The sequence below is a fragment of the Daucus carota genome, chromosome 3, assembly GCF_001625215.2.
Source record: "Daucus carota subsp. sativus chromosome 3, DH1 v3.0, whole genome shotgun sequence".
In the NCBI taxonomy this organism is placed as follows: Eukaryota; Viridiplantae; Streptophyta; class Magnoliopsida; order Apiales; family Apiaceae; genus Daucus; species Daucus carota.
In genome coordinates, this window is record NC_030383.2 from 3,170,976 (window position 1) to 3,186,788 (window position 15,813).

General features: G+C 33.2%; 1 protein-coding gene across 1 annotated transcript; it reads right to left on the reverse strand.

The window, feature by feature from the left end:
* Positions 1–1,257: 1,257 nt before the first annotated feature.
* LOC108211188 (GRF1-interacting factor 2) lies at positions 1,258–5,928 on the reverse strand. Its single transcript, XM_017382715.2, has 4 exons — positions 5,669–5,928; positions 4,067–4,143; positions 2,003–2,084; positions 1,258–1,924 (listed from the first exon to the last, which is right to left on the reverse strand). The coding sequence occupies exons 1-4, from the start codon at positions 5,744–5,746 to the stop codon at positions 1,445–1,447; spliced, it is 717 nt and encodes a 238-aa protein (XP_017238204.1). The 5' UTR covers positions 5,747–5,928; the 3' UTR covers positions 1,258–1,444.
* Positions 5,929–15,813: the final 9,885 nt, after the last annotated feature.

The following is a 15,813-nucleotide window of genomic DNA, read 5'->3' on the forward strand; positions in this document are numbered from 1 at the left end:
GGATGAAATGCAGCGCCTTTTGGTGCTCTGCAAATGTTTGCTTTGCTATAAATATTTATTTGTTTTGTTGATATTGAAATTTTGGTAGCAAGAGTTGCTCTACAAGACCCTTACATGGAACTATGCATTTCATGTAATGGCTGCCTTGTAGTCATAGAAATTAACTTGTGAACTCAGGTTCTTGATAAGTTGAAGTGATGAATTACCAGCAGTAGAAGAATTTATAATGCTAAGAAGCATCTTGAGTTCAGGTATGTATAGCATTGTAATCCATATGATGATTGATGAGTCCGGGTATGTATAACATTGTAATCTATATGATGTAACTGTTCCTGTACATTGATACTCCCTCTTTCTAACTTATTTTTATATAGATTTTTATATTGTCTGACACGTATTTTAAGACTTTTGTGAAATACATTATTATTATTTATTATATAAAATTTTGCTTTTAAATAGAAGTTTAAACATTAAATTTTTATTTAGAAGAAAAGAGTTTTTTAAATCAATTTATGTTACTATAATTTGTAAGAGTTTTAGAATGTGTGCTGAGCTAATGTTTTATTTAATTTTATACGTATTTTTTCAACTGCTCGACATGTATTTCAATATTTTTTATAAAATATAGTTATTTAACTTATTTTTAAGATTTTTTTTGAATAAAAATTTAACATTCAAATTTTTATTCAAAAAATAAATAAATTATACAACTATATTTTAGACGGGTATTAAAGTGCGTGTGTGGACGGAGGGAGTGAAGTGCGTGTGTGGACGAGGGAGTGGCTTAAGGATACTGATTTTGCAACTTAGAAGGTGACCATATTCTTCAACCTTAAAGTACCTGACAAATATCTGACAGCCTTGTCTTCCCTAAATGGGCCAACACTTGAATCTAGTTTAACTCATAGGTCAAGATTCAATGTGTGTCGCTTTTGTTGAACAATCTTTTGTAGAAAATCAATCAAACTAGTTTGTCACTCGTTACTTCAAAATATTTTCTTCTTAATGTAGTCGAGAAATTGCTTTGTTTATTTCTTGGTACCACCAAAGTGATTTAGTAGCAGACACCTCCTTAAAAGAGAGGTTCAATTTTCCAATACAGATTCTGCATAATTTGTAGCCAAGTTGAAAGTACCAGCTGAGCTAAGACTGCTGGATAGGAAGTAAGTTCTCTTCACTTCTTTCTTTAAAGCATGTTTCAATAAACACCAAGGTGTTCAGTATGCTACTAGTACCATCTCGGTGGACTATGATTGCTAACCTCAACTGAAAAAACCCATATGGAACTGACTTCTTTACATTCTAACAAAGCATGTTTTCAATAAGCACCAATGCAGAAGTGTTCAGAATGCTACTAGTACCATCTAGATGATTGTTGTGACCTTACTGTAAAATGTAACATAGACAAATAGTGCCTTTGCAATTAGGCATCATCTGGGACTGACTATTCTCTGTTACCGCGTCCAGGAGCATATTTTCTTTGTCCATCACCAGAAGCAGACTCCGGGGAATCTTTCTTGATCCCTCGTCCATCCATCAAGCTGCCTGAAGTTCCCAGCCCATGCTGCAGCATCGGATTCATACCATGCATCCCATTGTTTGCGCCAGCTCTAATCGCCATTTGGCCATATATTTGCTGCTGCTGCTGCTGGAAATGGAGCAACTGTTGCTGCTGTTGCTGCAGCTGATCTTGTGATCTGGGGGCATTAGCTTTGGGCGCCTTCGAAACACCTTGGCCACCATGTTGCTGCTGCGCCATTGCACCTTGAGGTGACTGCTGCGTCATTGCACCTTGAGGTGGCTGCTGCGTCATTGCACCTTGAGGTGGCTGCTGCATCATTGAACCTTGAGGTGGCTGCTGCAGCATTGGACCTTGAGGTGGCTGCATGTAGTTTCCTTGTTGAGCAATAGAGTTTGGTGGCCCCTACAACAGCAAAACTTGAATCATCAGATGTTGTAATACTATAGTTGGTTTTAAGATGACATAGTATAAGCAAAATACCTGTGGAGGGCCAGAGGGCGGTGGTTGGGCATCTGCAATTGCAGCCAAGTTCATCAGATTCTTCTGAAGCACTGCTTGCAATCTAAAAAAAGGGGTTATTAATTAGTTAGACTAGTAAAAAACTGGGATGCATACTTTGCTTAAAACTGATTTTCCTCAAGAGGAAGACACACTGAGAAATGAAAAATAAAGTTGGGAAGTTTCTGAACAAACAAACATGGTTTTTCAAGAAGGGTAGCGGTCCACAGCAATCGGTTGCTGTGGAGCGCTTAACCAACACCTAGATTCTGGGCCGTTGGATGCATATCCAGCGGCCAGGATGTGGGGTGTTGGTTAACCAGTCCCTGGCAGCCGTATGCCAGGGACCTGGTCCCTTTCAAGAAATACAACACAAACTTTAGTTTGAGCATTGCTTGGTGAAAAAATAGAAGTTTCACTACTAAGGTTCTGAATGCATAGATACTGTTAAGGCTTAATATTGGATTTATAACTAGGATAAATTGTATAAAGCTTTAATGGATCCGTAAGATTTTTGTGAGTAATGAGCTTCAAGGATTTACTTCAAGAGTGTTGGATTCAGGGATCCCTTCTCAACTTGCCTCTGTAACCCACTTACAAAGATCAAGCCCAAGTGGTTCTAGTTCAGGTAGATCACCCACCTAGCCCTCTAATTTGAAGTATGATTCATAGTGATAAGATTGAATCTTGTATATAGGTAGCAGTAAAGTATTTCAATAATTATGTAGCAAGCAACAGCAGGTGTCCCTGCTGCTTTTCTGTTTTGGGTCTTAAACATTTCTTTTGGGAATCAGGGTTAGGCCTTTCTACCCTAAGGTGGGTAAAACACCTTTCAGGGCTAGGCTTCCTTAGCCTATTATCTAGGAATCGGAATTTTAGGCCTCCCTAGACAAGGTGGGTAAAATACCTTCTAGCGCTAGGCACCTTTAGCCATCTACCAGTTATGAAATTCTCCAGAGTCCTTTTTTCTGTTCAATTCAGAGTATGGTGTGGGAGACTTGGAAAAGAAAGGATTTCAATAGACTCACCATGGCCACGTCATCTTAGCTTGGTACATCCATGAGAAGTGGACTGTGACCTGGTTGTGATGTAATTGTATACCTTAGAGTGGGGGAACATTTAAGTGTGATTTCTGAACCAGGAAAAACAGGCGTTTAACTTTCAAACACCCAATAAACACTAAACTGAAATTATATACCATTAAGATTTGGACGGCACCAAAATAAGTCTAACTTCAGCCAGAAAAATTTCACAAGATCGATATTACATAGTAAATTTTCTTAAAACAACTCTTCCGTATATCTTGACACATTATCAAGAACAAATTAGGAGCCTGAAGATGTGTGGCTCTATTACCAACACAAAACAAAATGTGGGCTCCAAGTATTCATCACCATTGAATAAGAGTCCATCAACCCACTGCCAGATTAAGAAACATTACTATTATGATCACTTATAATCTTAAGACCTCGATAATGCTAAATGTTCCTAACTTCCTATAAAACTCTACTATGGGCCAAGAGAGCAAAGGAATGCTCTTTTGTGATCACCAATTATCAACAGAATCTACAAGCATATGCAGGTGACAGTAGAGTATATAGCAGCAAAGGATGAAGAATGACCAGGATATAAAGTATGTGGGCCAGAATTAAATCAAACTAGGCTGTTGCAACTGTTACAAGTATTATAACATGGATAGATAAGAAGATTCACTATAGCAGCACCGGATAAGGCTGTAAGGTTCAACTACTAAATTTGTGTGATTTTAGGAGAGTGCAAAAACATGCAAAAAGTTTATCTATTGCCATGTCTGAAGGAAGCATGGACATATATGAATGCAAATCACATCCAGCCTAGTCTGAGTGACTTAGTTTTGACAGCTAAACTCAAGAAAACTCAGCATATGCTAAACCCGACATATCAAAGTTTGTTATTTGCAAAATTTTGGCTAGAAATGAATATCTCGCAACAACGTAAAAGGTACATAACACAACTCATGTGCGGCACAGTTAGAAAGATAAAAGATTGTTCGACTGTAAAACTTACTGGTTGCATTCTGCAACTTTCCCTTGATTTTGATGTTCAAGTATCGCCAGTATCAAGTTTTTGTTTTCCTCCAAATACTGCACCATGAATAGGGGGCATTACGATTAATGAACAGATCACAAAAAACCTAGAACATAAAATTTCCAGAGCTCAAGATTATTATTTTAAATCCATGCTACCTGCTAGTTGTAAATTTAATCACTTTCGGTTTGTTAAAGGGAAACCGTATCCAAACCTTGGCAGTGGGTGTTTATGAGTATGATTTCATCAGATCAAATAACAGGAAGAAAAGGGACAAAAAAACAATCACAGTCTATTACTTTATTTATATCATCATGACTTAGAAGTTGCAAAAGATATCTAACACTGAGATACCGTGAGATTATTTTTAACTTTTTGGTTCGATCAGAGTGAAGTCTACACTAACGCAAGGCCAACTAAGCTTCCGCACAGGACACCAAAAGTTCTAGGGCTTATAGTTATAAAAATATCATATTTTATATAATTTAGAATACCAACAATTCGTTTCCCTGAAAAAATGATATAAATTAAGCTTAGGGCCTCACATTCAGTTGAGACAGCTGTAGAACAATATAGATTAGGTAAAAGTCTTACAATTTAAACTAAGCTTAGGGCCTCAAATTCAGTTGAGGCAGCTGTGAAACCAAGAAATTGTACTTAAAGCCAACAGGATTTTCTTTGCTGTGATGCCGCAGTCTAAAAATTTTAAATTTATCATGTATTGTATACACATGCATATAAATTCAGAAGCATACTTACAGACGGCTAGTCATAAATGATACACTATAACAGAAGAGTTCATAATACGTAAATGAATTGAGAAGAGAGGAGTCAGTAGCAAGCAGTATTAAAAGGAGCTGCCAGCCAGAGCAGAAAACAAAATCAAGGGTGCAGTCAGTAACTTGACCAGAGCTCTGGTAGGTTGGAATAAAAAAAATATTGATTTTTTCATTGTCCCTTCACATAATATAAGAATTGATTATGTGCAGTAATGACATTTAGGTGCCTTCCTTCACTGGTTTGACACTGTTCTAAGCAGTTACTCGTATAAATTTGCGGAAGGCGCTGGCCCAGCCAATTCAATTTTAGCAGGCGGAACTACTGCCAAGTACCATTCTTTAAATTTAACCCGACTAAAGGCTCAATAATCAATATAGACTTAAAATACGCCCTATGCTTTCAAAACCGACTTGCTTTACTGTCAAACCCAAACAATCTAAAACAAGCAACTACTTAAACTCAAGTAGATAACTGTTCCGACAATTGTATTTTACTAAAACCTCCCTCAGACAGTTCCACTTGAAAATCCCAAATCTTTCCTCACGCCATTATTATACCTTCAATTTCCAACTCCAATACCAACTGATTCAAACAACCATCATTTCTATACTCTAAATCAAGAACTAACAACAAATCTTTAAACTTGTAAATCTATACACATTCTTAAACACCACAAACTAATCCAAATTAAAAAAGATCAAAACTTTACAAAGCTCCAAACCATTTACAAAGATCAATTAATCAAACATATATACATGTGTGTGTGTGTGTGTGAATTGAGAGAAAAGGGGTGGAGGGTACCTTCTGAATCTGCTCAGTGGTGACCAAGTTAGAAGGTGAAGGAGCAGATTTCATTGCAGATGGCTGCTGCTGCTGCATATCTGTATGTATATGTTGTAAGTAACAAGAATATAAAACCCTACTAGTCTAGTCTACTACAAGTATGTTTGGGGACAGAACAAAGATCCTGGGACTAACTTAGCTTCCGGGACAGGACCAACTCAGTTCCGGAACCAGTTATTCAACGGAGTTCACTTTTTTTTTTCTCATTTTTTTGCCTTCCGTGAAAAATTGGAATTGAACTTAATATAAATATATAAATATTATATATTAAAATAATTATAAAACAATTTAGTTTAATATTATATAATTATGATCTCTATTTTACTGTCCAAATAATATAAAGTAGTTCATCAAATGTTAAGAGTTTAATTAACACAGTACTTTTTTTTTTTGAAAAATTAACACAGTACTTATGATGATTATTTGGATAATTAGTGTTTCTATATATTTTATTATGGAACAAAAACTATATTAATCACGAAAATCGGAGATCAATGATAAAGTGAGTTTATAACAATTATAGACGGATAGAAAGTTAACTAAAACAATAAATTAAAATACTAATAAGATGTGTTGAAATTTTAAAATATTAAAAATAGTCATGTTAATTTTAAAAATATGAAAATATTAGAAATCTCAAGAATCAAATAATTATACCGTCTTATAAAAATTTATTAAGGGATTAATGGGCCAAATTATTTTTCTGTTGATTAAACAATAGTTCACGTGTAACTAATAAATTGCTTCCTACTTGATTGAAAATTAATAAAAATTAAAATTATTATAAATTGCTGGATTATTTTTGTTTGAATATAACATAAATTGGTAAGTCCTCTTGCAGAATGTTTGCTTGATCTTAAAGCACAGAGTCTAAAGTATTTTTGACTTTCAATTAATATATATATATATATATATATATATATATATGTGTGTGTGTAATAGATTATAAATTAATTTAATATTAAAAGTAAGTTCGATATTATCTTGCAGTAAGGCGTCAGTACGAGATGCTTTTATGCAATTTATTTAATTTTTAAGATCTTATATGATAAAATTTAATATCCATCACTTAAATAAACAAATTTATTTTTATTATCATATTTTTAATAACTCATTAATAATCTTAATTACTTAAACAAATAGTTTAAGTTGTACACTTAACCCTTTAAATCAGCATATGTATTACAAACCTGCATGCATGCAAATTGCACTTTTCTTTATTTCTTATTTAGAATTCAGGACTTAACCGATTTCTCTGTTAATAAAAAATACAACATTTGATCAATAAAAGTTGAGTCTTTACTTTAGTTTAAAAGTGAAAAAAATTGGGTTCATATTTTTTATAGGCCGCCCCATTGCTCAGCTCATATTAGTCTCATATAATTTCACCACATCATATGGAAAATGAGGATGTTTCTGTTGTCTGACTCACATCTAGAAGAACAAAAGGGTGACTAGGGGCTGTTCACGAACCGAGCCGAGCTGAGTTTTGACCGAGTCGAGCCGAGCTTTAAATTTTTTCCTATTGAACTGAGCCGAGCCGAGCTTTCTTATCGAACAAAATAGTGTGTTCGAGCTCGAGCTCGTTAACTAACGAGCCGAACACGAGCTTGTTCACGAACAAATACGAGTCGAGCCGAGCTAAAGAAAAATAAGGCCAAACCGCTACTTTACTCTTAAATAGCAAGCCAAATAAAATTTTTAGTGTGTTTTGATGGTACCATATTATAGTTAATATTCTCATGATCGATTTGATATATTATATGTTGAATTCGGCGTTCAATAACATATATGTATATATATATATATAGGGTCTTGCTCAAATGAGAACCACTCTTATGGTGAGATATGAGATCTAATCTCAGCCACTCATTTAAATACATTATATTCATCTCTCACCATTCACTTAATATTTTAATATTACACCATCTTCTCATTCAACTACTTATCACCTTCAACCACCCTTTGACCACCACCACCACCTCCGGCGACCACCACCACCTCCGGCGACCACCAGAAAATCACCACCGGCAAATATAAAATCACCATCGTAAAATATAAAATCACCACCGGAAAATTAAAAATCACCGCCAGAAAACCAAAAATCAACGCCAGAAAATTAAAATCACCACATCACCACCATCTAAAAACCACCACCACCACCCCAAATCCGAAAAATCACCAAATACAAAACAATATCACCGTCGGAAAAAATCAAAAACACCATAGAAAATTATCATTTCCAATTCATCAGCTTCCTCACTATCTCTCTCCACCTCCTCTCTCTCTCTACATCCACACACTCTCTCTCATTCTCCATCTAAAAAAAGCCTCGAATCTCCCCCTCATCCCTCTCGAATCGCTTCACATAAAATCCATCAGTCAACAGAGAATCAAACGGCGACTCGACGAAGCGGACCGAGTTGACTCGGCGAGTTCAGGCGATGGGGGTAAGAACAGAGGCGGCGCTGTGGATTTAAACAGTCCAGGACGTTGCCGAGGCTTGGAACGGCGTTGTTTGGAGGAGCAGTGGTTGTCATATTGAGGAACGTACGGGGAGATGCAGGAGACAATGTGTGTGTGGCTGCCGGCGGTGACGATTAAGCCGCCGCGGCGCTTCCCGGTCACGACGTATATAGGGAGAGGGGGGAGAGAGAAAGAGCAGATCGGTGTTCGATGGTGACGGGGAGGTGGCTGTGCGTGATGGTGATGGGTGGTGGTGTTGGGAGGTGAATGAAAGAGAAGAGGTTTAAATGTGTGGTTGTGATTTGATTTGGAGATAAAAATGTGTGGCTGAGATTAGATCTCATATCTCACATTAGTTGGGGTTCTCATTTGAGCACCACCCTTATATATATATATATATATATATATATATATATATATATATATATATATATATATAGGCTCATGATCAAATAGAAACCACTCTTAAAATAAAAACTAGAAACCAATACAAGTTAGTGATATTCTCAATACAATTTAGTGATATTCTCTTTAGAATTTAGTGATATGTGTTGCAGGAATTAATGAAAACTTGCAGAAACTGTCCAGAATCTTCAAATTTGTTTCAGATTCTGCTCAGAATCTCTCAATCTGTTCTAGTTGCCGATTCAGGTGGTGGTTGCAGTGGTGGAGATAGTGGAGGTGAAGGTGGAGATGGAGGTGGTGGACATGGAACCAAGTTAAATTACAAACTAAAAACTACTCACTCATCTACATATATATACCTTATATATACACATACAATCTATATATATCATCACAATCATGCAATATATACTACCAAAGCCACTACAACCATCAAATAACATCAATATATTCGATCATCAAAAATAGTGAATCACCAGATTCTATCTAGATTCTGTTCTCTGTTCTCTTTATTTCACTAATTTCTGAAGTAGTAATCACTAATTTCTAAAGCAGTAATCACTAATTTCTGAAGCGAATATCACTAAAATATATAGCAGCGACCAACGAATTTATTATCAAATTTGCCGACTAGTGGGGCTGAGTGGAGGGGTGGCAGGGTGGTGGTCGGGATCGAGATAGGTGGTTGGATGATGGGTCATGCAAATGGGGTGCGTAGATAGTGTAAAATAGGAGGTTCTTAGTTTGTATTTTAAGAATGGTTTGTATTTGATCACTAGCCTATATATATATATATATATATATATATATATATATATATATATATATATATATATATATATATTACGAAATTATCATGAAAATATTGCTTTTTTTCGAGTTTTAACGAGCCGAGCTCGAGCCGAGCTCAAGCCGAACACACTAAAAGCTCGGCTCGAGCTCGTTTTCTTAACGAACACATTTATGTGTTCGAGTTCGAACTCGAGTTCTTAACGAACCGAGCCGAATCGAGCTTTTATCGAGTCGAGCTCGAGCTTGTTCGGAACAGCTCGGTTCGCGAACAGCTCTAAGGATGACCCCCTCCTTTGAGTTCACTTCACATCAATTACTCTCACGCTATCTTCACATCAATTACTCTCACGCTATCAGACATCATATAACTTATCTTGAAAACACATAAGCTTCCTCTCTTCGTAGGATCATATTACTTGATCAAATAAATGACATATTATACCATCAGATAATGAAAACACGTGAATTGACTTTAACAGATCGCATGTGTGGATCAATTAAGGTTTGCTTAGGAGGCAAGATCCTCAGGGATCAATCATAAGTACGGGTTCTCAAGAATCACATCACATCATGTAAACTAACGAGTCGGATGTATGGGCTCTGAGTCGCCTACGAGGCGAGATCCGCATATATAATTTGAAGAGTAAGACTTTCATCACTTAAAATATTTGTGTAGAAGTTAAATCACTTTAGAGCCCATATACTAATCTTTGAAAGTCCCTCCTAATTAGTAATTCCTATGCATTTCTTCCCGTATGATTGATGATCTCATTCAAACATGCCACTCCTCCCAATATTGATGTCACATATAATTAAATTGTAAAAATAATCATTTATAATTTAGATATTGCTATATTTAAATATAATCATTGAATCTCTCGTATGCTTAATAAACTATGCTCATCCAACTACTTCTTTCGATAAATATTTCTATTATAATTGGCTAAAACTCCACTTGTTAAAATAATTTAAACATTTCCTCAAACAAATTTGTGAAGATATTGAATGCAAGCACCAGATGTAACATATATAAAAATTGGGTTAATTCTCAAGTGGATCATTTTTTTTTACTCGAATATATTGAGTGGGTCATCGACAATTTTGTTGGTCTCATCCGAATCAGTTATTTAAAGTAATGTCATATTTTATTAATTTTAAAATTTCATAAATGAAAAAATATTGACTGTTGAACTTTTTTTAAAATATGTATACCCCATCTTTCTTACTACTTCAATTTTTCTAACTAAACATATACTTATCTTCCTTTCTAAATTGAATTCAACCTCTTTTTTTTATAAATTTCTCTAATTAATCTACACATTAATTTTTTATTATTTTATCGACACATTTTTTTTGTACAAGTTCACGTCAAGTCCGATTAGAATCATGTCATATAATCATGTCAAAATACTGAGAACAAATATTTACCGGATATGCACTCGATATATTGAAACGAAGTAAATGACCTAACTGATAACAACTATGTAAAAATTTGAGTGATATCATTCAACTATTTTGTTCTCGATAACTAAATTTATAAAAGAAATTAATTTTTACTATTAAACTAATTTTGACTTGATTATCAATAAAAATATTAAATGTGATTGCTCCACATATTTTGCCCCAATAGATTGTTGTCTATAAATGCAAGCGTTTATCAATAAAAACTGTTTATAATAATTTAACATTGAATCTTGTTTTCGCTAACAATGTTTAAAAATTAAGGTGATATCATTTCAAATATTTTGTTTTCAATAACTAAAAGCATAAAAAATTATAATTTCAACCATCAAACTATTTCAGATTTGATTGTCAATAAAAATATTAAATGCGATTGCTCAACGAATTTCTCCTCAACGAATTTGTTATCTCAATAAATGTAAGCGTTTATCAATTTATGAGATTTCCACCTATAAAAGAAGGTGTTACATAATCTTAGGGGACACTTTTCTTATGAGATAGGGATACAGTCTAAATCTTCAATTCAGCTTGAACATTATATTGAAGAGAGTATCTGTATAAAAATTTAAATACAAAGATTAAAATATTTTATTTTCTCTCTCCATGTTAGGTCGATCTACAAGAAAAAAAAGGATAATGGTAGATGATTCGTCGAATGGTATTATTTTGAATGTTCTTATAATCTTACATCCATGATTGTGTGTATGATTGCATATATATTTTTATATACATATGTATACACCGGATAACAAATTTGAAAATTTACGACTAATGTTTTATATTTTTTAGAGACAGATCTTTATCGTCCTATGGCGAAGTAATCAAAAATCGAGGATTGTTCATGTTACATCAATTATTGAAGGTCATTATCATCGTCATCTTTTCTATGTTTAATATTATTCAACATTTACAGTATATAATTGTTTCATCACATCTTTAACAAATTTGGGTGATTTTTATTGCAGTTGTTTCTTGTTTTGGGATGCCAGTACAAATATGACGGAAAACATAGAGTTGCCTATTCGTGTAGATTCGATCGAGTTATGCATACACTAATCTGGGTCCTTCGAAAGGCTAACATGACAAGGGATGAGTTGAAAAATACAATATTACATGCAAAAGAACATATTCTCTCAGGAGATATATTTCAGATTTTTTAAGTCAACATTTTGAGCGACGAACATTTGCAGGCCCATTAAGGTATACACGACATTACTTGTAAGTATGTTACTAAAACCTATCAATCCTGTCAAGAATTTTTTTTTTTTTTTACGTGCTTTTGCTACCAAATATTTTCAATTTTTGAATTAAATCTTATCAGGCCGGAGGGTTGATTTTGATTTTTTCACGTTTTAAACGTAACGAAGGTATGCAAATTCTATCGAAACTATAATTTTAGGATATTTTTACTTAATAGAGAAAAGTGCGAGCATTTATATGCCACTAATGCAAAATATTAATATTATAAATTTACTCACTTTGTGATTTTTGATAGAAGAAGATTGTAAATCATCCTTTGACTGCGGATATTAGAAGATGGAAGGCTACAGAGGAAGATGGAATAAAAAATAAAGTGACTAAATGATGAAAAACAATGTGCCGAGCATAAATATTAGGCTAGATTTGAGACATGAAAATGTGAGAAATATTTTTTCGAAATGGTCCTATGCCTCATAGACAATAGACACATTTCGTCTACATACTCGAATGTAAAATTATGACAATATTTTTAAATTATATGATCAAATGTATTTTTGTACGGAGAATTTATTATCACATTGTATTTGGAAAAACATTCGCAACAAAGAGAGTATTAAAGGTCCTCATATATATGATTCGGAGAGATTTTATTTATGTATAAAGAGATTCTGAGAGATTGCACAGTGGGGACTTTACAAGTAATTTACAAAGCCAAGAAGAGAGACAGGAGATGAGAGAACTGTGGACCGGCGGAGAAATTAGAACTCATGCCAGTTCATATGTTTCGTCTTACTTTTCTCAGTTTCATTTGATTACCAAAATTTAAATACCTACACAAATATAAATTAATTATGGATCAAATAATTTCGTACCTAACTAAAACATGATGGAATAAGAGAGGTGACCATAGATCAAAATTTAGGAGATTGAAATTTTAAAATTTATTTGTATACAAATAAATTTGTATGATAATAAATAAAATCTTATAAATCGATTTTGACTCTCTCCTCTTTATGTTTCTCCAACAATTTGATCATTACTCTAATACTATTAAAGAAATACAGATATTTTATATATCATTAGAGAATGAAAACACGTGAATTGACTTTAACAGATCACATATGTGGATTAAGGTTCTCTTAGGAGGTAAGATCTTTAGGGATCAATCATATGTACGGGATCTCAAGAATCACATCACATGGAAATTAACGAGTCGAATGAATGGGTTCTGAGTCGCCTACAAGGCGAGATCCGCATAAAATTTGAAGAGTTAGACTTTCATCACTTAAAGTAGTTGCGTAGAAGTTAAATCACTTTACAGCTCATATACTAATCTCTCGAAGGCACTCATATGTGCATCTCCCCGCATGATTGCCACTCCTCCCAATATTGATACCATATATTAAATTTTAAAAATAATCATTTATAATTTAGATATTGCTATATTTGAATATAATCATTAAACTTTCGTATGCTTAAGAAATTATGTTTGTTCAACTACTTCTTTCGATTAATATCTTATTATAATTGGCTAAAACTCCACTTGTTAAAATAATTTAAATATTTTCTCAAACAAATTTGTGAAGATATTGAATGCAAGCACCAGATGTAACATATATAAAACTTGGGTTAATTCTCAAGTATGTGAAGGTCAATTGCGATGCTACTATGTTCACAAATGATGTAGGTTGGATTGTTCGAGATTTGATTGTAATACTTTTTAGTTTAAGAGCAAGTCCAATAGGTGTGCTAAATCAAGTCTTAAATCCAAAAATAGGGAATATGGGATAAAATTGCACTCCAACACTATGCTAGTGATGTGCTAAATCACTAGCACAAGCCTCCCCTTCCCTATTTTTAGAATATGCTAGCCGCTTCTAAACTATTTTTATCATTAAAATATTCATTTCCCTCTCTCCTCCACACCAAAGTTGTTTAAATTTAATATTATTATAATAATAGGGAATGGATATAGAGAGTACTATTGGAGCTCATGTGCTAAATCTTGTGCTAAATCACTAAGACATATTATTTTATAATATTTTTAGGGAACCTCTTAGCATAGTATTGGACTTGCTCTAAAGAATATAAATATTCCATTTGTTAAGCGATCTGACAACAAAGCGGCTATATGTTTAACTCGTTTTTTGTTTCTTAATCAGGTAGTAATTGACAGTTCGAGGGTTTGTCTCGGCTGGATTTCAGTTATTTATTAAACTTTTCGCTTTTCGTCAAAAAAAAAGTTATATATTGTTAATTTTAAAATTTTCATAAATGGAAAAAAGAGTTGACTATTAATTATTTTTTTTAAATATGTATAACCCATCTTTCTGACTACTTCAATTTTTCTAACTAACCATATACACGCCTTCCTTTCTAAATTGAATTTAACCTCTATTTCTACAAATTTCTCTAATCTAATCTAAACTTTATTTTTTTATTATTTTATCGACACATTTTTGTGTACAAGTTCATGTCAAGTCCGATCATAATCATGTCAGAATAATGAGAACAAATATCTACCGGATATGCACTTGATACATTGAAACGAAGTAAGTGACCTAACTGATAACAATTATGTAAAAATTTAAGTGATATCATTGAACTATTTTGTTCTCGATAATTAAATTTATAAAAGAAATTAATTTCAACTATTCAACTAATTTTGACTTGATTGTCAATAAAAATATTAAATGTGATTGCTCAACAGATTTTGCCTCAACAGACTGTTATATATAAATGCAAGCGTTTATCAATAAAAAATGTTTATGATAATTTAGCATTAAATCTTGTTTTCTCTAACAATATTTAAAAATTAAGATGATATCGTCTCAAATATTTTGTTTTCAATAACTAAAAGCATAAAAAAAAAAATTATAATTTCAACAATCAAACTGTTTCAGATTTGATTGTCAATAAAAATAGTAAATACGATTGCTCAACGAATTTCTCCTCAACGAATTTGTTATCCCAATAAATGTAAGCGTTTCTCAATTTATGATATTTTTCCTATAAAAAAAAAGATGTTACATAATTCTAAGAGACACTTTTCTTGTGAGATAGGGATACAGTCTAAAATCCTCAATTCAGCTTGAACATTATATTAAAGAGAATACCAGTATAAAAATTTTATATACAAAGATTAAAATATTGATGTATGTCAGGTCGATTTACAAGAAAAAAAGGATAGTGGTAGATGATTTGTCGAACGGTACTATCTTGAATTTTCTTACAATTTTACATTCATGGCTGTATGTATGATTGCATATAAAATTTTTATATACATATATATACATCGGATAACAAATTTGAAGATCCACGAGTAATGTTTTTATTTTTTTTTGAGACAGATTTCTATCGTCCTAGGCCGAAATAATCAAAAATCAAGGATTGTTCATGTTACATCAATTATTTAAGGTCATTATCATCGTCATCTTTTTTATGTCTAATATTATTCAACATTTACAATATATATAATTGTTTCATCACATCTTTAACAAATTTGGGTGATTTTTATTGCAGTTGTTTCTTATTCCGGGATGCCAGTACAAATATAACGGAAAACATAGAGTTGCCTATTCGTGTAGGTTCGATCGACTTATGCATACACTAATCTGGGTCCTTCGAAAGGCTACCATGACAAGAGATGAGTTAAAAAATACAATATTACATGCAAAAGAACATATTCTCTCAGGAGATATATTTCAGATTTTTTAAGTCAACATTTTGAGCGACGAACATTTGCAGGCCCATTAAAGTATACACGACATTACTTGTAA